The sequence below is a fragment of the Tripterygium wilfordii genome, chromosome 19 (genome assembly GCF_013401445.1).
Source record: "Tripterygium wilfordii isolate XIE 37 chromosome 19, ASM1340144v1, whole genome shotgun sequence".
NCBI classification, from domain to species: domain Eukaryota; kingdom Viridiplantae; phylum Streptophyta; class Magnoliopsida; order Celastrales; family Celastraceae; genus Tripterygium; species Tripterygium wilfordii.
Window position 1 is genome coordinate 2,430,199 of NC_052250.1, and position 27,501 is coordinate 2,457,699.

At 35.8% G+C, this 27,501-nt stretch overlaps 3 protein-coding genes and 1 pseudogene across 3 annotated transcripts; 1 reads left to right on the plus strand and 3 right to left on the minus strand.

Moving 5' to 3' along the window:
- Positions 1–3,898: 3,898 nt before the first annotated feature.
- LOC119986197 (ABC transporter G family member 1-like) lies at positions 3,899–7,461 on the minus strand. Its single transcript, XM_038830760.1, has 8 exons — positions 7,139–7,461; positions 6,697–6,776; positions 6,012–6,482; positions 5,744–5,830; positions 5,435–5,560; positions 5,166–5,360; positions 4,937–5,023; positions 3,899–4,837 (listed from the first exon to the last, which is right to left on the minus strand). Exons 1-8 carry the CDS (start codon positions 7,377–7,379, stop codon positions 4,148–4,150), a joined length of 1,977 nt encoding a protein of 658 aa, XP_038686688.1. The 5' UTR covers positions 7,380–7,461; the 3' UTR covers positions 3,899–4,147.
- Positions 7,462–8,836: 1,375 nt separating this feature from the next.
- Positions 8,837–11,282, minus strand: LOC119985450 (probable terpene synthase 6). The gene is made up of 7 exons (XM_038829754.1): positions 11,172–11,282; positions 10,771–11,047; positions 10,488–10,674; positions 10,303–10,434; positions 9,763–10,120; positions 9,317–9,478; positions 8,837–9,139 (listed from the first exon to the last, which is right to left on the minus strand). Exons 1-7 carry the CDS (start codon positions 11,280–11,282, stop codon positions 8,837–8,839), a joined length of 1,530 nt encoding a protein of 509 aa, XP_038685682.1.
- Positions 11,283–13,132: 1,850 nt separating this feature from the next.
- Positions 13,133–14,537, minus strand: LOC119985451 (annotated as a pseudogene).
- Positions 14,538–22,014: 7,477 nt separating this feature from the next.
- LOC119984971 (premnaspirodiene oxygenase-like) lies at positions 22,015–23,505 on the plus strand. Its single transcript, XM_038829108.1, has 2 exons — positions 22,015–22,782; positions 22,882–23,505. Exons 1-2 carry the CDS (start codon positions 22,030–22,032, stop codon positions 23,503–23,505), a joined length of 1,377 nt encoding a protein of 458 aa, XP_038685036.1. The 5' UTR covers positions 22,015–22,029.
- The last annotated feature ends 3,996 nt before the right edge of the window (positions 23,506–27,501 follow it).

Below are 27,501 nucleotides of genomic sequence, written 5' to 3' on the forward strand. Positions count from 1 at the left end.
ACTTCTTCCATCTTCATAAATTAAAGGCCGACTGTCAAATGTTGCCCCATTAATTATGGGTCAGAGGCTCCAAAAAAAAAAACGTTTTATCTCTGAAACACATGATGAATTTAGAAAAATTTTAAATATTGAAAATCAGTGTCGAAAGTCTCTTTCCAACAACAAGACTCATTGTTGTTAATTTCAAAGCATAAATATATTATAGATAAAATTTCAATAGATAAATTGAACTGGGATAAAAAGTTTGAACGGATAGAATTGAATAGATGAAATTTCAACAAATAAAATTGAACAAACCATCATAAAAACTGTAATATCCTGATCTGATTTTTTACACTATTCATAGTATCTTGTCACATTGATCGAGGTAGAGTGAACCGGGATTTGGGGAGAATAAAAATTAAATTAAGATAAAAATCTGGAAATATTTTTCATAAATAGGGGATTTAAAAAGAAAATTTTTGGGACAAGAATCACCTTAATCGGAGTTAAATTGGATTAGTTATGTTTTTTTAAAGTTTAATACGTATATATGTTTTGTAAATGTACAATGGCATTTCCATAAAAACTATAGGGACTACAGTGAAGTTTTAAATTAATAAGCTAAATACTCAGCTTTTGTATTATTTGCAACATAACCCAGTGGAATCACGTTGATCAGAGTTGTGGTTAGGGAGATATCAGAGTTTGAAGTTTCTGGCCACTGTGGGTTTCTTTGGTCGATCCGGCCGATTCTGGCGACGGTTTGGCTTGATTCAGGTACCTATGAGTTTATCTCTTCGAGCTCTTCAATTTGGTGTGTGGTTTGGTCGGTTTTGGTGGCCGGATCGCCGGTGACACCAATGGGTTGAGTTAACCCGAGTTGACCGAGTCTGGGCGAGTTGACTCGGTTGACTGGTGTGTTGATCGGTTTGACCCGGTTTGGCACTGTTTGACCCGGTTTGACTCGGGTTGACCCTGTTTGGCACTGTTTGACCCGGTTTGATACGGTTTGACCCGGTTATACACTGTTTGATCGGTTTTACACTGTTTGACCCGGTTCGATACGGTTTGACCGTTGACCGAACATATTTTCACTGGATTATCGTATATCATGTTTTTCGGTGTAGACGGTGACCCCGATTGAGATTCGGAGCGAGTTGACTTTCGGAGTTAGGGGTTAATCAGGGACGCATGCTTGGTACTAGCATTCCGATTTCCAGGTAGGGGTTTCCGTGTCTCTCGTGTGTGATTCTAGGGTTTCAGTTTCACGGACTCTTACTATATTGTGGTTCTGTCGGTTTCCAGGGGTGGAAATTTGACCTGTTTGTATGTTTTATATGTATTTTCTGTTAATTATCATTATTAGCATGCTTTTAGGAGTGAGGTGATTGGAGGTGGTTAATGTAAACGGTGGGGCCCATATAGGAGCCCAATATATCGGATTATTATGGATTATACAATCAATCGGGTACGTACCTGTAGACCGTCTGTGGTGAGATGCATCACAGGGGACGCTCTCTGGTGTAGGCTATGCTATCGGGATATCCGATCCTCATCCAGTTTCGGTGTGGACCTGGACTGGGAGACACCCTACGGGGATTAGGGTGGGTCCAGGGGTGGATTATGGATTATGGATTACCGGAGATTGGTGTTTGTGGTTACGATGCTGTATAGCCTTATCGGCTACCATATTACTTGGTTGAATTGCCAATGATTGTACATTTATTGTGCTGCATATTATGCGTCATATTCCTGGATTTCTTATTTTTTGGATATCGGTGTTCCCTTTCTATGCCCTATTGAGCTTCTTGGCTCACCCCTCTTCTTGTTTCCCTTTCAAGTGAGTTGGATTTAGGTGATGCTGGTCAATGGCGGGACGCATGAGTTGGTGTGTAGTCTCGAGCTGTTTCTTTAGCGAGTTTTGAGGATTTTGGGTATTGTATTTATATATGTGTTACTTATTTACTCAGTCTGATATCGGGTAGATATGTTTTCTTATTTCCGCTGTTGTATAGATACTCCGACTCTTTTGGGTGGGTGTATATAGGTGGTATTTTGGAGAGACTATTTTCACATTATGTTTCAGGAGTTATTACCATTTTATATAATTTACATATTGGATTAAGGGTTGGTTCGGGGGATGGGGTTCCCTACCGGTCACGTTCTTATGGATATAGGTACACTTCGGTATACCTTAGGAGAGAGGGGCGTGACAAAAACCCAACACAAAAATATTAAATTGAATACATAAAATTAAATAGATAATATTGAACAAATTAATTTTTGAACAAATAAAATAAAACAAATAAAACTTCAACGAATAAACTTTCAACAGATAAAAATTGAACAGGTCAATTGAACAAACAATCACAAAAATCAACACAAAAATACTAAAAATATTAAATTGAATTAGATAAAATTCAACACCCAACGACAAATAGGGAAAAATTACCAAGGGGCACATAAGTGCATGAATTTGCCTACATTTTAAGTGGAGAAGTTTTACACGTTTGTGTCTGCTTGGAGAGGTAAATATAAAAGAATTAGACATTGCAGATTTTGTCCAAGAACTTCGTCAAACAAATAGCTCGCATGATGTAATGAAATTTAACACCGCATTTTGTCTTGGTTCACCAAAGGTGGATGTTAAGTGACCCAATATTTGTATTTATAATGAATGGTTATTTCACATATCATATATATTTGAGGATAAAATGGTGCTCTTATTTTGAGTGTATGTAGCATTAGTCTTTGCCATCTTAATGACATCTCTCTATGTTTCATCTGAGTAAAATAAATAAATATGTAACCTATGAAAACTAGGGTTGTTAAAAAAATGTCAAAACCGAAACCAAACCCATTGGCCAGTTTTTTTATATTTTAAAAATTAAACATTTCTCCACTAAAAATTGAATCGAACTAAAAAAAATTCGACAAAAAACCGAAAAACTGACTATTTGGTCTATTATATTTATGTTAAAAAACCAAAAAAAAAAATCGAAACCGACCACCAACACTCTTAATAAAAACCTACAGCAATTTTCCTATCAATTCCAAAGTAATGTAATGAAGTGCAGGTCTTCATCAAACTAACAAGAATCTACACATTCTTTTGGTTAAGTCGACTAAGGGATAGCTTGTATTAGTAATTGTGAATTTATTAAAGCAATTTGTTCACGTTCTTAATGTAACCAGTATCATCTCCCTTCTCCAACAAGCGCCGGAGACATATGATCTTTTTGATGATATCATTCTTCTATCAGGGAAGTTCTGCTTATGAAGAAAAACTCATTTGTTTACATCATGAGGGTGACCTAACTCATTATAAATGGTCTAATGGGATCGACAATCTTTATACGGTCGAAGATGCATACTTTTCATATCGGGTGGCATGGTCTTTTCACGAGACGAGATGAAAGTTTTGTGAAAATGGGGTTACTAGACTTCAACAATGATGTATGGGAACATGCAATAAGGATTAATGAGTTCCTTGAAAATAGTTGGTGTAAGATTCTTCCAAACTCAACCAAAACTCTTTGGCGTGTCAGTTTTGAAATCTTGGGGTTCTTCTCATATTCATATTAGTATTGGATTAAATTAAGAACATTACTACAATCCTCATTATTGTTCAACACTGGAGTCACTTTGACTCTCTCTTCTTTCAAGCCATTTACAAATGCACCAGTATCATCTCCCTTCTCCAACAAGCGCCGGAGACATATGATCTCTTTGATGATATCATTCTTCTATCAGGGAAGTTCTGCTTATGAAGAAAAACTCATTTGTTTACATCATAAGGGTGACATAACTCGTTATAAATGGTCTAATTGATAAAATCACAACAACCACCAACACAAAAACACAAATTGAACAAACCCCCACAAAAAAACTAAATTTCCTCTATTGTTTTCTCCATTTCTGACACTACCATAGGCATTAAAAAATATTCATAATTCGATAGTTTCATCATTCTACAAGGATGAACATCTAACCTTATATACTTGTCAAATACCTCATTTGAAGATCAAACTTTAGAACAGTTGCCTTGGCATGATAACCAGTATATAAAGATACTAAGATCAAACTGTGGGTATGAAGGATTAACCAATTTTATTTTTGTAGATAGGATCTTCAATCTACTCTATACATGCTGAAAACCTTCAATCTACGCTAGAGATGCTTCCAATGTTGAAGGTGTGTCCATGGGGTTCTCCGTGACAGGCAGTGTTGTCTTGGGTGGACCAGACAAGAGAGCTGAAATAACAGGTTTTAACTTCTCAGAACTCTTGACGATGACTAAGAACAGAACTCGATAGAGCACCACCATCGCCAACAAGATGGCAAGGTCAACCCATTTTGAGTAACCCATCTCCACTTGCCATATGTTTCTCAAGATCTCATCACCGTCAACGATGTGTTGTCCAGTTTGACTGTCAGGAAATGACAGTCCTTCAAACTCGTTTTTGAACAATCCTTGATAGGCATATTTGTGGAAACCAATGTAGTATAGAGGGTACTTCCAAAATGGTGCAGGGAGATCGTTAGGTAACCGGAAGAATCCACCTCCTAATATCATGAGTCCTTGAATTCCAGCACCCGTGATTATACCCATCAGGAAGTTGGGGACCATACTTGCCACAACCATCATTATGCTCTCAACCAAAACCATGCACGCGTATAACACGCAAGCAAAGTAAAGAAAGTGATCAAATCCTCGTTGAAGCCCTGGAGGATAATAAGCTATTGCACCAGGAATCAAGGCAATGATGACCAAATATGGCATAGAAGAGAGAGTATTACCAACCGCAAAAGCAGTTACTCCATAGTGCCCATTCAATCTTTCCCGTTCAAATACCTGGATACATAAGGAGATCCTCATTAAGCATTCCAAAATTATGTGATGAGCCTAAATCAGTATACTCATGAAAACTTAAATCAACATGAAATAACGTACTTTCATGTCCTCTGCAAAAGAAGGGAATCCGCCGATGGCCATGAATGTTAGGAAAGAAGTTACGAATGCTATGAGGGAACCTCTATCCTGGAAAAGACAATCAGGATGTATTGATTGGTTAATAAGTTGTTATACCATTCTAGTTCGAAGAAATTTTCAATTCCTGCAATTTTACTTTGCTCTTTTTTAAATTTCATGTGTCATTTCTTTTGTGTAATTCTCTAATTACCTGAATTGAGCGGTAACTGGAGCCTAGGTTCCAAAAAACAGTTCCAAGGCCTGTACCCATCGCAATATAGATCGCTAGTCGCAACCAGTAGTAGCCTAAATCACGATACATGTTTGTGAAAGACCTTCTAGTGAGGACAAAACACTGAGTAAAAAAGCCAGCGTGGCTTTTTTTCTTCTCCAGTTCTCCATAATCCTGAAACGAATGCAAGAGCATGTCAGAATTTGTTTCCAAATCCCGGCCAGAATAAGAACTGGATGTTTGAGCACCTGTTTGCATAATTTGGATACATCTTTTTTAACTTGTTGATAAATTTCTGATGAATTATAAGCTCTCACTAGAGTGTTAATTGCTTCCTCTGTGGGCATTGCAGCATCCAATCCTTGCTCAAGATCCTAACAAATCACCAAGAATTCACTCAGAATTTTATGCATCAATATTTGTCTCTTTCAAGTGAATAAAGGAGCAAAATTAAGACTGGCAAAGCAACTCAAGCACACAAATTAAGCAACTAGGGGTAAAAGATTTCGTTGTTATTGTTATTCTACGAGGATCAAGGATTTTGAGAAATATCTTACCTTGTCAAAATCCTTGTTTATGGTTTTCAAGAAATGATCAGATGGGTTATTGAGAGTCGGGCAAGGAAATCCATTCAAAGCAAAGAACTGCACTCAATCAAATGAAAAAAGTGATATCAGCTTGTAATTCCAATTCTAAATACGAATGCTAGATCAACTCTAAGAAATTAATATGGTTTGCATTGTTTGCTTTTAAGTACCATAAGCAAAGGTAAAATTAAGTAATGTCAAACTAACAATAATCAGAAGTCATCATTTTATTATATACCTCATTCGCTCCTGAAGCAGGACCGAAGTATACTGTTTTCCCTGAAGACAGAAGGCAAAGATTGTGGAAAAGATGAAAGACTTCACTGCTTGGTTGATGAATTGATGAAATGATAGTTCTTCTAACTCCATCTCTTTGGCCCAGGCTTACGATTCTGCTCATTACGTAATATGATGCTGCACTATCAAGCCCACTTGTTGGCTCATCAAGGAAGAGTAGCTTTGGGCGCGTTAGCATTTCTATGCAGATGCTGACTCTCCTCTTTTGACCACCACTTAAGCCTTTAGCTCCCCAGCCTCCTATCCTAGTGTCCATGGCATCTTGCAGGCCCATCTCTTTTATAGTCATCTCCGCTCTCTCCTTCTTCTCTAACTTAGACATGGTGTCCGGTAACTGAAGTTGAGCAGAGTAGTAGACGGCTTCTCTAACAGTTAAAGTTGTGATCAAAGCATCATCTTGAGTCACATATGCCTATACAGAGTGAAAAGGTGTGAATATATCAAATTTTCTTTTGTTCGGGTGCACTATTATATTTCACTCCAAATGAGGATAGAAGGTTTAATGTATGTGTACAAATATCATGTAGCATGTGTATAGACCTACATGATATGTACATATTTGCTTGACTGAATCAAGAAGAAACAAACAACGAAATTTCCCCTTTCTAGGTTTATCAAGTCGTTACCGATGTTCCATAGGCCAAACCTTGCTTCTGACTATTGACCATAATCTCTCCTGCTTGCCTTGTGTTTGAATCCAGTCTTCCTGCCATATGACTACAAGTTAAACTTTTCCCACCACATTTAGTCTCCTTTGCAAGAAAGTAGACATAAATTTCATAAAAGAAATTTGCTTTTCAGTTGTTCGGATAAACTAGTGAAAATCTTCTACAAAGTTCAGCAGAGATTCAAAATTGTATGTGTTCTGTAATTATTTAACAAACATTACAAAAAGTACTGTGCAGTCGCTTATGCAAACTAACCAGGATATTAACTTACACAGTCACCGTTACTTTTCTTTTTGAGTGCGACAACATAACAAACAGCTCATAGGCAACGCAAAGCAAGAAAGTATAATTTTGCACAAAAATCCCTACCACCGTCCCCCACAAATATATTTATATATACCTGCTAGTGCATCAAGCAGTGTAGACTTGCCACAACCAGATGGACCCATGATAGCCAACATCTCCCCGGGTCGGGCATACCCAGTTACCCCTTGAAGGATTGATCTCCGACCCCGTCTTCCAACCGGAACCGTCACCCACAAATCCTTCCACGTCAAGAACACACCATCCTCTTCAACAGAATTTCCAACATTATTGATATCAATGGTCAAGAGGCCAGAAGATATGGTGTCGTCTTGCATCCTTACATCAATATCTCGTTCTCTATTTGTAATTTCTACTTCCGACGAATGAGTAGGCAACGATCCTGAACAATCATAATGTTGGGAAGCCATGGTGTTTGTGTGTATTGTGTGTATACAAGTTTAACTTAAAAAGAGGCATAATTTAACTTAATTGAAACTTGAAACTCAAATCACTAGATGCCGCGGTATAATACATTCAAAACAACCATATATGCATTCCAAACTATCAAATTGCGACTAACTATAAGCATATTTTTTAACGGTATTTTAATAAAAAAAACTCTAAAAACAGAATCCTTAAAACTACGACTGCGAATACCGTGGAAATCTCAAAAACCGACGGATTTCACTGAAAATGACATTTTTGGACATCACGATTGATATTTTATATAAATATGAGATGTCTATTATTGTCTATTACATTTATTTAATATTTATTTGGTTGTAGTTAGCATTAATAATGCAATTAAAGAAAATCAAATTTCATGCTTAAATATTTATATTTATAATAAGTAATAAGATTGAATGACCATATATATATAGTCAAATTAATCTGTTAATATATATGAACATGGACATATATAATTTATTTATAATTTTGTTCAAAAATACTTTAAATGACAATATTTCATGTTCATGTAAATGATCAATACAAATATCAAATCACCAAAATCACATAGATTTACCGCTCACGATATATTTTTGTGTATATGTATGTGTGAATTGCTTCTTCACTTATAACTAATATAGATTCTAATTTCTTCTCAAAAAAAAATGTATATGTATATATATATATTCTAATTAAATACAATTAACTACTAAAAGAAAATATAAATATTTTGTACATGTATAATTAAGCTACATTTTGTCAAATCAAAATTTGATTTTAAATTCAGATCATAATCGCTATCTCAACGATCTATAGACAATTTCATGGGAACATTAATTTTTAATGTTTTGTTTAATTCTCAATGCGAAGCACACATATATAGTTAATCTAAAAGCTAAAAGGAAAAATATAAAACAGAAAATAGGCAATATATATATATATATATATATATATATAACATAAAATAAACGCAAACATGTAATCCCACGTCAGTCAAATGAGAAAAAGACAAAAGGGTTTATAATAACCTAGAAACTATGAGTTATAATTTTTGATGTTCATATAACTATCCAATACTGAAGGAAAACCACCAACGAGAGGCGACTCGGTTGGGTTAGGCATACGTGTACTCAAGGTTTGATTCCAACCATAAACATATGTCTCTGTGGTATTTCAAAAATTAAATAACGAAAGAAAACCTTAGAAGTAATTAAGTCTTAGATTTATCCATCTTAGATCCACACACAAGAGTCGTGGGAGTGCATCTCACTCCTTTTTATTACAAACAAGAAATTTAAAAGGAGCAGTACTACTAGCTAGTTTCAACTAATGTGGATCTATCTATCTACTCTTCAATTGGAATGCCTTCGATGAACAATGACTTGATGAAGCCTTTCAAGATCACACAATCTGTGTACTCATCTTTATGCTTGTAGAAAACATCCATTACACGAGCAAGGTTAAGGAATGGGATGAATAGAGGTCTCGATAGGGCAGTTGGCCCCATACATTCCTTGTTTATATCCTTCCACAAATCCTTAATCTTCTTCTTAAGACTTTTGATTGCTTCCTCCTTCGATAAGATTTTGTATTGCTTCATGTAGCACTCAATACTTGTGGAAACATGTTGGCTCCTTTTTTTCTCGTCCTGAAAAGATTGAGACATATCATCTTGGGAGATAACAGAGAGAAAAATACGATCGTCAAGAATTTGATATGGATCATATACGTATTAATATATACCTTGGTTGACACTATGTCATCCCTGAGACGACACATTCTACACGTTGCTTGATCGAGGATAACTTTTAAACCATTCAAATGCCTTCATCCCTGCAAATTCTTCCATCCCAACAAAGCATAAGACCGAAACAGCGCGGTAGCCACTTGAGATTAATGCATTTTCTATGTACTCTTCAAACGATGGAACATAGTTTTTGTTGCACCACTCAACTTCAACATCGTAAGCTTTCACTAATTGTTTCACCTAATAAAGCAAACCCAAAAATGAGTTAAAAGCAAGTATTCATACTGAAAGAGCTTTGACAATTCATGTGGGTTCACTGTTCTTGACATATTGGTAGCCTACTCTATTAACATATATAGATAATTTTAGTTCATAACCATATACAACGTGTTTTTGAGTGGAGGACAACATCTTGTAATAACTCCGCAGTTAAGCGTATGTCTACTAATAATAATAACGAAAATGATATCACGTATATAAAATAGGGTAAAGGTGGGAGTAGCTGCTGCATAAGTAAACCTTACCGTATCCTTGGCATAGGATACCCAATACGATCTCTCTTTCGATTGCAAGTTACTCTCAAGTTCATCGTAAACATCCAAGATAATCTTATAAAGAGATTTCATGTAATCTGGCAGTTGATGAATGGCACCTTGTGTTCCATTTTTGAATTGCATCTGTATATTGTTCGAGTTCGCCAATCGTACCATATGCATCATATGTATCGTCTGTGATTGAAAGCGTGAGTATTGCTTTTGCGGTGATGTTCGAATACACGCATATTGTGGCTCAAAACTAGCCCCCATAGCCCACAAGTAGCATTCGGCAATTCTTTGTCTTGCGTAAGAATATTCATACTCAATTTGCGCATCCTTGTACCACCTGCAATAAGTACACACAAATTTGATCATATTATTAACTTCTCCTTCTTCCCTTTATATTATTAGTAACGCAGAACGAAAACTGATATAGGTACAATCTTCCTCAATACCTTGAGTAACAAGTAAACCTAGAGAAGACGAACAACCTGTTCTGGATCAATTAGTTTTAATTTTCGTACATACCTTGCAACCTCAACAAGCTCTTGTTGGTGCAACAATTGCACGTGATTAAAATCCAATTTCGCAAGCTTGATCAGCATTTCATTATGAGATTCCTCTTCTTCGTAGAAAGAAATGTATTTCATCGACTCTAACCTTCACACACCCATGTGAAATGGTTGTTGCAAGGCACAAGCTATATGTTTTGCCAGATGAGGCCTACTTGGCTTTTCATAAAATCGAGATTGGTGATTTTGTAATCAAGGGCTTCATCTAATATATCTTCTCCATGCACTCTTAAATGAGCAGCTTCGTACAGGCTTAGCATGCCTTTGACATCGCTAGATAACGTCCTCTCTAGCTCACCGTCATCGCCCTTGAATTTGTTGAACACCTCTATTTCACCAACAATATTCAAGACAATCAATCAAATGTACAAGGCGAACACCCGAATTCGCTTAATACATTAATTACTACCGTTCTTTTACTCACCACAAGATATTTTGTAACCATGTTGTCTGAACACCCGGAAAAGAAGTGTGATGGTGTACAGGTCGTAGTCATGTTGTTCACGAACATCAATGGCTTTTGAATTGAAAATTTGAGCAAGTTGATCTTCAATCTCATTTTCAAAGTGATACGATACGCCAAGGCGACATAGCAAGTCAATCAATTTTACTTTCTCCACTGCATCATATGTGGAATCCATTAGCATAGCTTTAACTCGTGATTTTAGCTCATCTACTCGTTTTGTGTAGAATCCGAGTTCCTGCAATAACCATCGTCAACCATATATATTGTTAAGAATCGGAGTTCTTACGCAAAGCTGTAAGAAAGAAAAGCATGAGCATAGACGTTTGATGGAAAATAAGAAGAAAAGAATGGTTGCGTACTGAATCGCTTGGGCACAAGGAGGCCAAATATTCAGCACTCCATGGCGACCAGGGGAAATTAACCAAGGGGCGCAAGGCATCCGCCGGCTGGGATTTTGATGCCATTGCCATAGCTAGCGATAGACAGATGATGAAGATGAGAGTATTTCAATACAAAGTAAATTAAAGCTTGTATGAGCAAAAGGGTTACAAACTTGCGCCTATTTATAGAGAAATATTGTGGTGGGGGGGGGGGGGGTACTTCACCTCTTTTAATGAACATTTTCTTTTCCACTTCACATTGGATACGTCAATCCAATCCTCACTTTCAAAAACAGTCGGACAGTAATGTGGCATCAAATGTCAAAGCAAGTTTTTCTTTGGCGGTTATCAAAAATTCAAAAAACATGTGAGGATAGAGGGAGCTCCAATTTTTGGCTAAAAATCCTTACCAAAATTCATATTTAATCATGAATTAAAATGTGTTATTGAGTTTTTTTTTTTAAATACCTCAGAGAATTATGTTTGCGATTGTAATCGAACATTGAGTACACATATGTCTGACCCAGTCGATTGTCAACCAAACCAACTCTTGTTGGTGTGATTGAATATTTTACTGCTCATAATGTTAAAGTATAATAGATTTTAAAAAAATCTAAATACTAAAATTAAACCATAAACCCTAAATCTTATACTCTTAACCCTAAAAATTAAAAATTAAGCCCTAAGTCCTAAATTTTGAACCCTAAACTTTAATACGTCATTTTCAGCAAAAAAGAAAATCATGATTTAATATGAGTTTTGATAGAGAATTGTAGTAAAAAATTGGACCACCTCCTATCCCAAACATTTGGAGGTGCATGCATTTTATGTGGAAAATAAAAGAACAAGGACAAGAAGCAATAGCAATTGGCGGCAAATTGGTTGGTTGGCAATAATTGCGACGTGCATTCATGTGGCTACAATTGGAGGATATAAACCAAAATTTTCTTTTATCGAATTGATTACGGAAGTGTTGCACCACCACGGAACAACTAAAAATTTAGATAAAACAGCTTCGTTTGAGGGAGTTTATTTCTTGTCAAAATAAACTAGTTTGAACGAGCTTACTTACTTATTTTCTTTCCCATAACACCTCACTAAACATTTAAAAAAATGGGGCATTATCGCCCTCAAAACGAAGGGGTAACGCCTCAAAACAGGCCACACGTCAAAAAGCTGTAATTCTTTTTTTAAAAATTTATTTTTGTGTGGGTCCCATGAATTTTTCCTTTAATATATTTTTAAAATTTGTTTTTGCATAGGACCCAGTACCCATGCCTCTTTACCTTTAATACTTTTTTTTTTTGTAATTTAAAATTTTCTACATTAATTATTTTCTACATTATTTATCTATAAATATTATAAAAAAATTTAATAAAAATTATGCTTAAGCTTAATTATTTTCATTTATCAAATTATAAATTGCTTATTTGTAATTTGTAATAAATAAAATTTAAAGAACAAAATATATTTTACACAAAGTAACCGTATAGCACAGTTAACAACTTTATCAAACACTTCACAGCTTTAAGCTTAATTTTTTTTTTCAAAGCTTAAAAGATAGCGTTGAAAATTCACACACTATTACTGTGAAAAATAAGCTAGTTTATAAGTCGTGAAATAAATTGTCAAATATTTAGCGAAATTTATAACATAAGGTAGCTTATAAGCTCTAAAAGAAAGCCTTTTTAAATTTAATTGAAAGATAAAATAATATTTTTATAATTTGATATATAATATTATCTTAATAAAAAGGAAGAAACACAAAAAAAATGAAAAAAAAAAAAGGTACAAGATTAGTACAAGATACATATTTCACGGGCACAGCAGGTGTTGGAAAAACAAGGACAGAGTAGAAAGCAAGAAATTCAATGCTTACGTAAGGAAATGATAATCACAAGTGAGAATTTATTCTGGATAAGTCTTATTCCGTTATCTTTTTACTCAACAGGTGTAGCATGGTAAGGAATGAGGATTAAATAAAGATTATTTTTTATTCTAACTCCGGCATCAAAACTCTCCGTCATATCTAGTTCTTCTTGTTTGATGTTGTTAGCGAGCTTCCAGTCAAAATGGTAGAGTAGATTTGCAAGCGTAAGCTCAACGTTTGCCATTTCGAATGACATACCAGGGCACATCCTCCTTCCAGAACCAAATGGGATAAATTCAAAATTATTCCTTTGAAATCAATTGAATTATTAATGAATCTCTCAGGAAAGAACTTCTCGACATCAATCCAGTACCTAGGATCCCTTCCAATAGCAAACGCATTGATGATGATTTGGGTTTTGACTGGTATGTCATAACCAAGAATCTCACACTTCTCTCTGCATTCTCTCGGAAGTATCAAGGGAAGGAGAGGGTGTAACCTGTGAGTTTCTTTGATAACTAGTCTCATGAATTCTAGTTCTTCGACTCCTGCTTCATCTACATAATCTTTTTTATCAAAGACTTGCCTCACCTCTGTTTGAACCTTTCCATAATTCTCGGATTCTTTAGCAACTCTGACATTGCCCATTCCAATGTTGTAGAACATGTTTCACTCCCAACAAGGAAAATGTGTTGAAAGATAGATTTCATTTAACAGGTAAAAATTGACCCAAATTCTATTAGCGTCACTTCGATATAGCAAGCATGATATGACAACACATGACCACTTACCAGTACAATCGCTTTGATGTTGTCTGTTGTTAAGGGGAATTGAAGTTCTCCATATTCCTGAAGATTTAAAAGAATGTCGATGAAATCTTCAACAACCTCCCCATTGGAATCGATTCTTGACTTGTTGCGTCTATGTTCATTGATAAGGCTTTCAAGTATCTCATCAACTTCATGATGCAACCTCTCAAGTTGATTCTTCATCAAAACAATCGTACAAAAGAATTTTATGGAAGAGAACACATCAGCCAAACTGAAACCTCCTAAAGTCTTTACCATTTGTCTTACAAGTGGTAAAAATGCTCCATTCCTCTTGCAACTCCCACCAAAGGCTGCCATTGAAGTGATCACATATGTTGAACAGATTAACATCTCGCTTAGGTTGATTTCTGACCTTGCCTTTGAAGAAATGGATTTAACAAACTCCAATACCTCTTCCTCTCTGATCCATCGCATTGCTTGAAACCTTTTTCCACTTAAGAGTTTCGTCGTGCAGATTTTACGCATCTGTCTCCAGTATTCTCCATATGGTGCAAAACCAATATCTCTGAAATTATATAGCAGGATCTCTGCGGCAAGGACATAAGGTCTTGAGGCAAAAATATTGTCATGGGTTTTCATTAGTTCTTTGGCAGCTTCTGAAGAAGAAATGACTATGGTGGAGACTTCATTGAGCTGAAGGTGCATAAGAGGTCCATATTTGTTGGCCAAATCTATTAGCCGCTAATGAGGCAGAGAGCAAATCATTTGGTGCATGTTCTTAGTAGCACAAATAGGAAAACAAGAAAGGCCAAGAGGACTGGAAGAGAGAGAATTTGGTTATCCATTGATGGAGGTCATGAAGCTACTCTCTGCGTCAAAGATTTTAAACAGAATGTGGAGCGACGGAGATGGTGGATGCGAATTTTGTTTTCTAAATTGCAGACTGCAGAATATACCTCAAAAGTCGATATCTACTCTTCTTATAATTAACCACCACTAACAATCATAGAGGAAACAAGATTATTTCCTGACCTGGAGTACCTAATGTTGTCTAGTGCGGAGGGTATATTAAATGGCAACGACTCCCTTAGATTCCTTTCTTGCTGGACATGTACGAGGTGGTCCGGTGGAGTGTCACTGTGCGCTTGATATGGAAAGGAATCACAGGGGATATTGTTGGGTATGGAAAATTGGAAATGTGATTATAAGTCCATATAGGTCAAGTATGAAAAGGTTAAATAATATCTATGGCTTCCAGTTTAGATGGAATTCAAATGTGCATATAAGGGATTCGAGGTTCCGCATTTCATTTAGAATAGGAGAGTCTACAAATTTTAGTCAAATGGTTGAGGAAGTATGCCACACCATACCGGGATAGGGGGCTCCAATTTTTTGCTCTAATTCTCTATCAAAATTATGAAATTAAAATGTGTAATTGAGTATTTTGGTGTTCATCATGTTATAATATAGTCGATTTTGAAAAAAATTATAAATACTAAATTTTAAACTATAAACCCTAAATCTTAATCTCTAAACCCCAAAAATTAAAAATTAAGCCCTAAACCCTAAATTCTAAAACCCTAAACCCTAAACACTAATTCCTAACCTGTAAACTTTAATGTCATTTAAAAAATTCATTTTTTAACATGAATTTGGGAGGGCATTAGAGCCAAAATTGGAGGTAAGAATTGGAGCCCCTCCCACTCCCATCATACCACGTTTTTGTTTTCCTATTTTTAGAACTTGTTTGATATTTTTCTATTGTTAAATTTAAGTTGTAGATTTTAGGAAATTATAAAGTCCCAAATCCTCATATAAGCTCACATTGCGCACCACATTCGCGGGAATGTCCAATTTCTTCCACTTCAAATGAGTGTTGTTATAGAAATAGATAATTATAGCATGAACGTTATGTGAAGAACATGTTGAAACACTAACGACTAATCATTCACTTCCGTTGGACAATCAACAAGAAAACAAACAACATATTCACTAGCAAATTACAAAGGGATCAGTAAGGCCCATTTATTTGTACTGCATATATACAAGCATGGAAACTAAAACAACAGCACAAGATAAAAGAAAACTAAAGGTGCTAAAGCAAACAATTCTGTGCTTACACAACAAGGATAGCATTGTAAGGAATGGGGATTAAATACAAATTATTTTTTCTTCCAACTGCATCACCAAAATTCTCAATCATGTCTAGTTCTTCTTGATTGATGTTATTAGGGAGTTTCCGGTCAAAATGGTAGAGTAACTTTGCAAGTATGAGCTCAACAGTCACTATTCCAGACGACATGCCAAGTCTTGGATAGTCGCATGGTGAAGAAGACAATTTATCCTGTGCCTGAATGGCTGGTTCAATGGCAGGGACAGGACACGTCAGAACGACCTGGGTCCCTTATAGTCCTCTGGTTGAACAATCCCCAGACCTTGTGGACAAGGTCTTTTGAGGGGGAAGGCTTTGTCATGGCCCAGTTATGTTTTGAATAATTCAGTAGAATGTTTTTAGTGACCGTTAGATGAGTAGTAGTTTATAAAAAGACAGAGATAATGAATGAAATTGTGTTGTATTTCATTCTCAGTAGTACAAGTATATATGTACGTGAATTGACAAAGTTAACTAAGGAAACTAATCCTAGAGATTGACTAAATATACACACACTTGAATGGTGAATATTACACTCTAATTACACAGTTAATAAGATATATTGACAACCACAAATCAGAGAGAGAATTGTGGCATCACACTTACAGTAGATTACGTCAGTGACTTATCAGTTTAATGGTTGAGATGCTAGTAGTCTTCAATTAGTATCCGTTGGATGATGTAACAGCAAGGGTTGAGATGTTTCCCGAGTTGATTATATAGTCTTTTGCCTTTTAGGGTTAACCTGTCTTGAATGCGTGGACTCTTATGTTTCATTAAACTACTACTCATCCAACAGCTGTATAAAAGAAGAAAGGACAAGAGAACTGGAAAAGAAAGAATTTGATTATCCATTGATGGAGGTGAAGCTACTCTCTGTGTCAAGATTTTAAACAGGATGTGGAGCAATGGAGATGGTAGAAGCAATTTTTGTTTTCTAAATTGTAGACTGCATAAGATACCTCAAAAGTCGATATGCTATTGACAAGCACACGATAACATGTTGAATGGCTCACAACAAATTGTAAAGTGTCTATATACACACACATATATACACATATATATACACATATATATACATACATGCTTACATACATATTTTACATATTTTCTTACCCAATTACACTTGATTTTTAGTGTCCTTCTATCGCAAGAGTAATGGATATTACATAAGTCTTTTTGGTTTTGATTTTGACGTTTATTTATGTGAAAAATGGTGAAAAGACTTTCTTGGACAATAAAAGTGTTGGACTAGTCTTGGGCCAAGGCATGGACTTTTTAACTCTACAAGAATATGGATTGTATTTGTTGTTGGGCTTGACAAGTAAGCCCCTGAGAGGGAATTTTCTAAGCCCATCAAAAGAGCCACAAAGAAGACAGGCCCTAGGGTTGAACAAAAAGCAAAAGAGCTGCACGTGAAACAAATTAACGACCACTTATCTTTCAGTACTGTAAATTATAATTAACCCTAGCTAAAAGCTGGGATGCCCATTTTTGTAGTCCACATGACGTCCATTCAGCATATTTGGTCAAAGCAAAGCCAGAGTTAAGCCATTACTTGCCAAAGTTCAGACTTAAAATAGCCGAACTTATGCCCGCCAGGCCCAACTCATTGACAAAACACATGGGCCATCAGGCTCATCCATTCGGCGACCAACAGGTATGATCCATAGCCCGCCTCAGGTATGAACCACTACAAGAAAATAGCAGAATCGCAAAGGAATTTTCCGTCGCAAATTAAAGAAAATCCATCGTAAAATTATTTTTCTGTCGGAAAAATCAGCGATGGCAATATGTTTGCAGTGGGATTTTTGAGAAAGACTTCTTTTTGCGACAGCCTTTGTGACGAAAATTATGTCGCAAAAGATAATTAATAATAATTTTAATGCCCAATTTGTAATGAAATATTCCCGTCGCTAATGGCCACAGAATTTAGTGACGGAAACTCCGTCGCAAACTAATTATTTTTAAAAATTATATATTTGTTTATTTGCTACGGAATACTTGCTATATTTTTTTCGTTGCTAATTAGTAATTACAATAGAAATTAGCAATGGAAATTTCATCGCTAATTAATTATTTAAAAAATTTATATATTTTGTGAATTTGTGACGAAATACTAGTTATTGTTAGGAAAAATTCAAGGCCAGTACCACTTGTAAAACTTTTGGACACCTAAAGTCCAGTTCAAAAAACTTTATCCCTCTAAGATACCATTAATATGCTAATTACTTTCTTATGCTTGTCTTCTTCCTCCCATAAAACCTACAATTCTGTCTTATTTTCCAAAGAGAAATTGAAAAAACAAGCTCAGTCAAATCAATGAACCCTCATAAAGATATACCAATCAAAATCAATTAAATGAAAATATATTGAAACAAGAAAACTTAAAACACAGATTCATTGAGAATCAATAGAACTGTGCACAATCTACTCTCATAACCAAGTAGCATCAAACCCTAACTGCAACACCAGTGAGAATCAATACAAATGTGCACAATCATATCTAATGTCATAACCAATAACCAAGTAGAATCGAATACTAACTGCAAAACCAGCACTACTGGCAGTATTACTAGAACTAGAACATTGAGATTTGAGAGCGAAGGTAAAATCAGATAAGCTTGAAGGGAAGAGGCCGGTGGACCTGGGGACCTTGACCCTGTCCTTGATGCGCTCGATCTTCTTCTCCTTTTTCAGCCTCTAGTTTGGATAGATGTTGTAGGTACTGATGATGGTGGGGGTGGTTGTCGGGGTGGTGGTGGTGATGGTTGTGGGGGAAAGGTTGTCGACAAAGCAACACTGATTTTCATTTCTCTCTCACTAGCCTAGGGTCTCTCATCTCTCTTCCTCAAATCCATCTCGGCCAATGTTACTGTTTCAAAACAGTAACATTGGTCGGCCAGTGTTATTATTTGAAAAAAAACTTCTGATTCGATAGATTTCGGTGGCGGTTCGCCATACTATGATCACAGTTGGACTCCCCTCATTGAAGCACACAATGCCCATTCTGGTATGGTCCAAAACTGCCACCGGATATGGTCGTTTTAAAACAGTAACATTGTTCAATGTTACTATTTTAAAAGTAACATTAGTTGGTCAGTGTTACCAATGTTACTATTTCAAAACAGTAACATTGGTCAGCCAGTGTTACCATTTGGAAAAAACTTAGATCCGGTCGATTTTAATGGCGGTTCGCCATACCACCACTACCATCAAAATCCCTTCACTGAGACGTGCAATGTCCAGTCAGGTACGGCCCAAAACGGCCACCGGATATAACCGTTTTAAAATTGTAACATTGGTCGGTCAATGTTACTATTTCAAAACAGTAACATTGGTCGCCCAGTGTTACCAATGTTACTATTTCAAAACAGTAACATTGGTCGGCCAGTGTTATAATTTGAAAAAAAATTCAGATCCGATCGATTTCGACGACAATTTGCAATACCACCATCACCATTAGACTCCCCTCATAGAGACGCATAATGCCCAGTCATATTAGAACCAAAATGACAGCTATAAAAAGAGATGGAGAGAGAGAAAGACATGGTAAAGAGAGATGTAGTAGAGAGAGAGATTCAGTAGGAGAGAGAAAGTTGTTGTGATGAGAGAGAGATGCAGTAGGAGAGATAAATTTATTGTGATAAGAGAGAGAAAATGTAGTGAGATAAGAGAGATATAACATATAACAAGAAAGAAAACCATATTACATCTAATCCTCTTTGACAAAGGGCAAAAAAGAAATAAGATAAAATTTAAATAATTTAAATATTATAAAAAATAAAAATGGATTTATGAGGGATAAAGTTTTTTGGAGTGGACCTAGATATCCAACAATTTGGAAAGTGGTATTAATATGTCATTTTCTATTATATTTATGCCGCTAATTTAATTTTTAATAACTTTTTCATTTTAATCTTTTATTTATGTATTATATAATTATCAATAATATAATTTAATTAAGATAATTGTATTAAAAATGCCTAAAAATAATTGCCATATAAATAAATTATATAAAATTGTGTTCAAGCTGTCTGCCGAATATGTTATATAATATAAATTAAACAACCCCACAATCTAATTCTCATCAGAAGAGTGCCTAGCATCCTCGTGGTCATCAAAGGGCTGCAACCCAAACCGCAAAGAGGTCTTGTATCATTCGCCCTTGTTCCAGCAACTCCTGCTGCAAGGTATTGATCATATATTCATATGTTGTTGATTTGCGAACTGATCCCATAACTCAGAGTTCATCTTGAGCAACCCGCTCCTTTATCTCCTACTGGAAATCCTGAGGATGCTCTCCGAATCATCCGCTTGAGGAAGATGAATAGCGTAGATGCGTGCCCCTTATCTAAGACCGTAGACATGACCTTTCTTTTACTCACCCCTAACCGCCTCAATGAATATGAAACTCTTATCCAACGACTCACAAGGTGACTCGCCGCCACTCGATCCAGAGGTCGATGCTTGTGTGGACCTGACTTCCTTCACTATACCATATTAATATTCAAAGACAATAATATCTAATACTTACATAACATTTGGCTGATTGTGCATTAACAAATTTTTTAGTATCTTTTTTTGATGGGTGAGAAGCCTCCAACAAGCTGGATGGGTGGGTAAATAGAATTTGCAGAGGAAGGGGATGAGGCTTTAGTGTGAGGGGACGAATGCTCTATAGTCAATCTGCTGGTGCCAGGTCAGCGAGGACGACCTCGACCAAATGGAGTACGGTCACGAATCAGTGAATCACGATCGCTCGAATGATAACCAGACATCTACAATTAAACAAGACACAAAGACGTATATTGTGAAAGCACTAATGAAAGATGGGGGTTATTAATTTGTTTTAAGTGTATTCCTTTGCTCTTTGTTCAACCCTAGCTCCTTTTCATTGTGGCTCTTTTGATGGGCTTAGAAAATTCCCTCTCATTGGCAGATGGGCTTAGTTGTCAAGCCCAACAACAAATACAATCAGAGTTGAAAGGTATGACCCTACACTAGTCCAACACTTTTATTGCCATAAGAAAGTCTTTTCACCACTTTTCATATAAATAAGGGAACCGTTATTTGCAAGCAAATTTGAACTCTCTGCACATACATACTTAATACACTCCAAATCTTTTTAATCACACAAAAAATAGGTAATCACAGTGCATATAAGGGATAATTTAGTAAATTTAAATTTTTTTTTAATATGGGTACAAAAAATAATTGTATTGAGAAAATAATATGGGTACAAAAAATAAATAGATTTTAAGGTAAATTCATGTAAGGATAATTTAGTTAACTTAAATTTTTTAAAAAAAATGTGTGTGCAATAACACCAAATTCGTGTGCAAATATCGACTCCCAAAAAATAAACCGTCTATGCCTTGACCCAAGACTAGTCCAACACTTTTATTGTCGAAAGAAAGTCTTTCCATCACTTTTCACATAAATAAACCTCAAAATCAAAACCCAAAAAAACTTCTGTAATATCCATTACTTTTGAAATAAAAGGACACTAAAAATCAAGTGTAATTGGGTACAAAAATATGTAAAATATGATAATATCATTTATTTCTATAACAACACTCATTTCTATGTCCTAAAAGGAATCTCTTATTTATCTTATCTTTGCAGGTTTGAGATACCCTCTGCACTAGAGAACAATTAATACTCCAGGGCAGGAAAGAATCTTGCTTCCTCTAGTGGTGATTAGTGAGATGAGTACAAAAGTAAATACAAGAAAATGAATACAAGATTATTATAAGAAGAGTATCTTATCATGTGCATGTCTATAAAATATCGACTTTTGAGGTATCCTCTGCAGTCTACAATTTAGAAAACAAAATTTGCTCTTACCATCTCTGTTTTAAACTCTTGACACGGAGAGTAGCTTCACCTCCATCAATGGATAATGAAATTCTCTCTGTTCCGGTTCTCTTGTCCTTTCTTCTTTTACTATTCGTGCTGCTAAGAATATGCAGCAAATCAGAAAACAAGAAGTCAAATTCAGTGGCTCCTCCCTCTCCATGGAAGCTACCCCTGATAGGAAACATGCAGCAAATGATTTCCTCTCTGCCTCATCGGCGGCTAAGAGATTTGGCCAACAAATATGGACCTCTTATGCACCTTCAGCTCGGTGAAGTCTCCACCATAGTCATTTCTTCTCCAGAATTTGCCAAAGAAGTAATGAAAACCCATGACATTATTTTTGCTTCAAGACCTTATGTCCTTGCAGCAGAGATCCTGCTATATAATTTCAGCGATATTGGTTTTGCACCATATGGAGAATACTGGAGACAGATGCGTAAAATCTGCACAATGGAACTCTTGAGTTCAAAAAGGGTTCAAGCAATGAGATGGATCAGAGAGGAAGAGGTATCGGAGTTTGTTAAATCCATTTCTTCAAAGGCAAGGTCAGAAATCAACCTCAGCGAGATGTTAATCTGTTCAACATATGTGATCACTTCAATGGCAGCCTTTGGTGGGAGCTGCAAGAGCCATGAAACATTTGTACCACTTGTAAGACAAATGGTAGAGGTTTTAGGAGGTTTCAGTTTGGCTGATGTGTTCCCTTCCATAAAATTATTTCGTAAAATGGTTCTGATGAAGACTCAACTTGAGAGGCTGCATCATGAAGTTGATGAGATACTTGAAAGCCTTATAAACGAACATAGACGCAACAAGTCAAGAATCGATTCCAATGAGGAGTTTGTTGAAGATTTGGTTGACGTTCTTTTAAACCTTCAGGAACATGGAGAACTTCAATTCCCCTTAACAACAGACAACATCAAAGCAGTTGTTCTGGTAAGTGGTCATGTGTTGTCATATCATGCTTGTTATATCGAAGTGAAGCTAATAGAATTTGGGTCAATTTCTACCTCTTAAACAAAATCTATCTTTCAGGACATTTTCCTTGCTGGGAGTGAAACGTCTTCTACAACGTTAGAATGGGCAATGTCAGAGTTGCTAAAGAATCCGAGAATTATGGCAAAGGCTCAAGCAGAGGTGAGAAAGGTGTTTGATAGAAAAGGATCTGTAGACGAAGCAGGAGTCGAAGAGCTAGAATTCATGAAACTAGTTATCAAAGAAACTCTAAGGTTACACCCTCCGCTTCCCTTGATACTTCCGAGAGAATGCAGAGAGAAGTGTGAGATTCTTGGTTATGACATACCAGTCAAAACCCAAATCATCATTAATGCATTTGCTATCGGAAGGGATCCTAGGCACTGGATTGATGCCGAGAAGTTCTCTCCTGACAGATTCGTTAATAGTTCCATTGATTTCAAAGGAAATAACTTTGAATTTATTCCATTTGGTTCTGGAAGGAGGATGTGTCCTGGCATGTCATTCGGAATAGCAAACGTTGAGCTTACGCTTGCAAATCTACTCTACCATTTTGACTGGAAGCTCGCTAACAACATCAAACAAGAAGAACTAGATATGACGGAGAGTTTTGGTGCCGGAGTTGGAAGAAAAAATGATCTTTATTTAATCCCCATTCCTTACCATGCTACACCTGTTGAGTAAAAAGATAACGGAATACTACTTATCCAAAATAAATTCTCACTTGTGGTTAGCATTTCCTTATGTAAGCATTGAATTGTTTGCTTTCTAGCTCTGTCCTTGTTTTTCCAGCACCTACTGTGGCCGTGAAATATGTATCTTGTACTAATCTTGTACTTTGGTTTGCAATTCTTGTTATATATATATATATATTTATATAAAATCTTTGCTTACAAATGAGTAATATTTGTTATATCATATTAACCATTGGGAAATGACTATTCTCAATAACTCTCTGTTGATTACAATGAAAACATAATTGTCATCAATACACATTTACGGGACATTTGGTTAATTGTATGAGCTGAGCATGAGATGAGTGTGAAGTGAGTATGAGGTGAGTGTGGGGTGAGCATGATTATTGATATAGGAGATGATTTTGAGTTGTTTTGAAGTTGATTTGGGTTAATTTGAAGCTGATTTGAGGAAAACAGAAAGTTGGAGTTAATTACCATTTTTACCAGCTAGTAGAAAACATTTTGAGGGTGTGGCTGCAGAACTGGAAATTTTGCAAACGTTGTCCGTTTCGATGAAATTTGACCGGCTGAAGCGAAACGGCGTTTTGAACCGAACCAGGTACCTTGGCCCCTGGCCCCACCCTAGTTTTGCAAAATTCCATCTTTTAAGACCTCAAATTTAAGTGTTTTCTGTTTTAGGGGTGTTTTCACAACTTTTTATATTTTGTGTTTTACTTCATATTAGGTATGTAGCAGGCCCTAGAGATCATTATCTCTTATTCTACCAAATATATGAAAACCCTAGAGAGTTTCTCTCAATTTCTAGTGGATTCCAGTGTGTTTTTACATCAAACGTTGGTTTGATTTACGATTTCCCTTTTCCTTTGTTGATCTGCCCGCATTAATTATGTTTGGTATAAAATAAAGAGTTAGCATGCGAGATGAGAATTTTAACAGTACAATTTCCGTATTACCCCATTTTCTTTTTAGAAAATAAAATAATGTTTAATAACATGTATAAAAGAATCTTTTAAATATTAAAACTCATTCTCCTTTGTGGAGAATAGAGGTGGAATGAGTTCCCTTCAAAAATCAATCAAATAAGAGAATATACTAATCTCACCCACATTTCCCCTCAAAACACCAACCAAATGCCCCATTAAAGCATCTCCAATGGGAGATGACAAATGCAAATAAAGAACAAAATGGCATCATTGTCAAAACGGCATAACTGTCATTTTGCTCCTCCAAACCACAATCAAGCCTCCAACGAAGTAACAAACAGGATAACAGAAAATGATAATTCCCTCTCTTGGTTGCAAAATATGAACCCAGAGGCGAGAGAGAAAGTGGATATGCAAAATGACAGTTACGCCTTGAAAGAGAATTTGATTGAAGATATTTGATGGGTCTTGTGTTTTTCATATTTGATGGCTACTCATTTGGTTGGTTGGGTTGAAGTACGTGGTTTTATTGAAAAATAAAAAACAAGGTATCAGAGTACTGCATCAGTAATCAAATTGGTGTTTTGATTATTTGATTTTGTTGGTGTTTTGATTATTTGATGTTGTTACTATCGTTGAAGATGTTCTATTGATATTCCTGTTATTGAGACAAAGCAGGCCATGGGAGCATATAACACGCGGTAAGCTTGGAACACAAAATGCAGCTTTTCAGCTTTTTGCATATGCAGTTAACTCTATGTAGAGGGTTTCATGAAGACCTGCACTTTCATTTCAGTACTTTGGAATTAATAGGAAAACTGGTACATGTTTTCACAGGTTATATTACATTGTAATTAATAGCTAGGAAAAATGCTACAGGTTCTCACAAGTTAAGTAAACACGAAAAATCTCACATTGGATTTGTATAACCCAACCGAGTGATTTATAAATAATGATTCACTCTTTCTCACACAAGCAAGGCTTTTTCTGAGTTGAAATACCATAGACGATGGCTCAGAAGAACAAAGTTGTGCAGACTCAAGCCAAAGCCGACAATATTTGTTTGGTGAAAGTTCAGCGTGGTTAAATCTGCAATGTTTAATTCTTCTATCTTTTACCTTTCCAAGCAGACACAAACATGTGAGGCTTCACCACTTAAAATCCTTCCCTTTTTTTTTTCCTCTTTTCTCATATTCTTCCTTGTACCATTAATGATTTAATGTATTAATTCAGATTAGGTAGACATGTAACCTCCTTTGTCCGCGCATAAGAATTGTCATTCCTACTTTGGATTCTGATTCTCCCAAAGGTAAAGCCAGTACAAATTTAAATCCTCTTACCATATATGTATGTATGTATATGCATCATGCATGCATATATACATATAAACTACATTTTTACGATTCTATACACACACACACACACGAGTAACGCCCGTAGGTTATAAACTTATGGGTGTCAGCTGTTTGTATTGCCTACAAAAAAGTGCATTTTCATTGGGGATCATTGGTTCGGGCCCCACTGCTTTGATAAAACTTTTACGGGCGTCCTTATTTGAGCCTTTCAATATATACACGCACGTCATTAAGGGGCCCCGTATTAGGTAAGTATAAAAATAAATCTATTAAATGGTTAATATATATACAAATAGATCCATAACTTAATACCTTAAAATTTTAGATTCAAATGTATGTATGCTAGAAAACAATAGTGTTCAAGTGCATTGGCGAAGTAGTGCATGTATCGTCATGACCCCAGTAGACATAACATATTCCAAAACCTTATATTACATTTTATTAGGGTCTAGATACGAGGAATCCATATATAAACTACTCTACATATTCTCCCTCGTACCATTTATTCTAATTTTTCAGCCCTTGAGTTGTCCGGTTTTCATGAATACATTGGGCTCACATGTTTTTGCCTTCCATAAGGTTACCCATCACAATAGTACTCTCTCATAAACACGCTTAACTGCTGAGTTATTACGAGATGTTAACCTCCAAAAAAACCCGTTGTAGATGATTAGAAATTGAAATTATATATATAGAGCAGGAGGCTCACATACGGACGACCGTATTTTGGGCGTTGACGTGACCTACTTTGTCCGCACATAGCAATTGTGACTCCTATTTTCTTTTACTCTGATCCTGATTCTGATTCTCGTCGAAGCATTGAATTTAATTTCTGTGAAGCATCTTGTCTTATTTGAAAAACTGGGGAGCTAACTGCAGATCCATTTGGAACTTCGTATAGGATAGCATAATTTTTCTATCCAACGTATAATTTAATCCTCGTATGAATTAATGTATAATGTAATTATATCCGGTGTTTGGACATAATATGATATTAGACTTGTATAATATAAGATTTATGGTAATATGTCTGGAGTACCCCCAATTAAAGTGAGAGTGAGAGTTTTTTTTGTCATTTGACACGTTTATTTCTTATACTAAACGCTCCGTATAAAATAAAAATGAGTTGGAGGTGTTTTAATATTATATGGCCGGCATCGTATAAGAACTATTTTTGTATAAAGTTATACTATCCCGAGTACTTTAAAAATCGTTCAAACACCCAATAAGTTCATTAAAGGATAATTTTATACTATACGGAGTCTTATCCGCTCATCCAAACGGAGCAAGTGTGTAGTAGTTGTTGATTTGGGATTAAGCGTAAAACATTATGCATGGGCAGCTACCTTAAAGCGACAATTCCTATAATTAATTAGGAGACCAACTTGTATTAAAGCAATTTAATCCTTCCAAAGAAAAAGCCAATACAAAGTACAATCCTTGCCGACTGTGGATAAAAATATTAGCGAATTAATGAGAGGAGAGTAACATGCGTGCATCGCTATCAGTACAAATTTAAAACCTTAAAACTTCCAAATTGTGGACAAAAATACCGAATTAATTAGAGGAGAGTAACATGCATGCATTGCTATAACTAGAAATTTAAAACCTTCCAACTTGCAAATTGTGGACAAAAATACTGAATTAATTAGACATAATGCAATGTATTAAGTTGTCTAAACTATGATGTTTGAACCTATTAAT

What these genes read in the sequence shown, in the direction of transcription:
- LOC119984971 (XM_038829108.1), top strand. Translation starts at nt 22,030, where the DNA reads ATGCAGCAAATGATTTCCTCTCTGCCTCATCGGCGGCTAAGAGATTTG. An exon ending in ACATCAAAGCAGTTGTTCTG is followed by an intron (nt 22,783 to 22,881) that starts GTAAGTGGTCAT and finishes TCTATCTTTCAG; the next exon opens with GACATTTTCCTTGCTGGGAG.
- LOC119985450 (XM_038829754.1), bottom strand. Translation starts at nt 11,282, where the DNA reads ATGGCAATGGCATCAAAATCCCAGCCGGCGGATGCCTTGCGCCCCTTG. An exon ending in AGCCAAGTAGGCCTCATCTG is followed by an intron (nt 10,435 to 10,487) that starts GCAAAACATATA and finishes GGGTGTGTGAAG; the next exon opens with GTTAGAGTCGATGAAATACA. An exon ending in TATCCTATGCCAAGGATACG is followed by an intron (nt 9,479 to 9,762) that starts GTAAGGTTTACT and finishes TTGCTTTATTAG; the next exon opens with GTGAAACAATTAGTGAAAGC.
- LOC119986197 (XM_038830760.1), bottom strand. Translation starts at nt 7,379, where the DNA reads ATGCAAGACGACACCATATCTTCTGGCCTCTTGACCATTGATATCAAT. An exon ending in TAAACAAGGATTTTGACAAG is followed by an intron (nt 5,561 to 5,743) that starts GTAAGATATTTC and finishes GTGATTTGTTAG; the next exon opens with GATCTTGAGCAAGGATTGGA. An exon ending in TATCCAAATTATGCAAACAG is followed by an intron (nt 5,361 to 5,434) that starts GTGCTCAAACAT and finishes CATTCGTTTCAG; the next exon opens with GATTATGGAGAACTGGAGAA.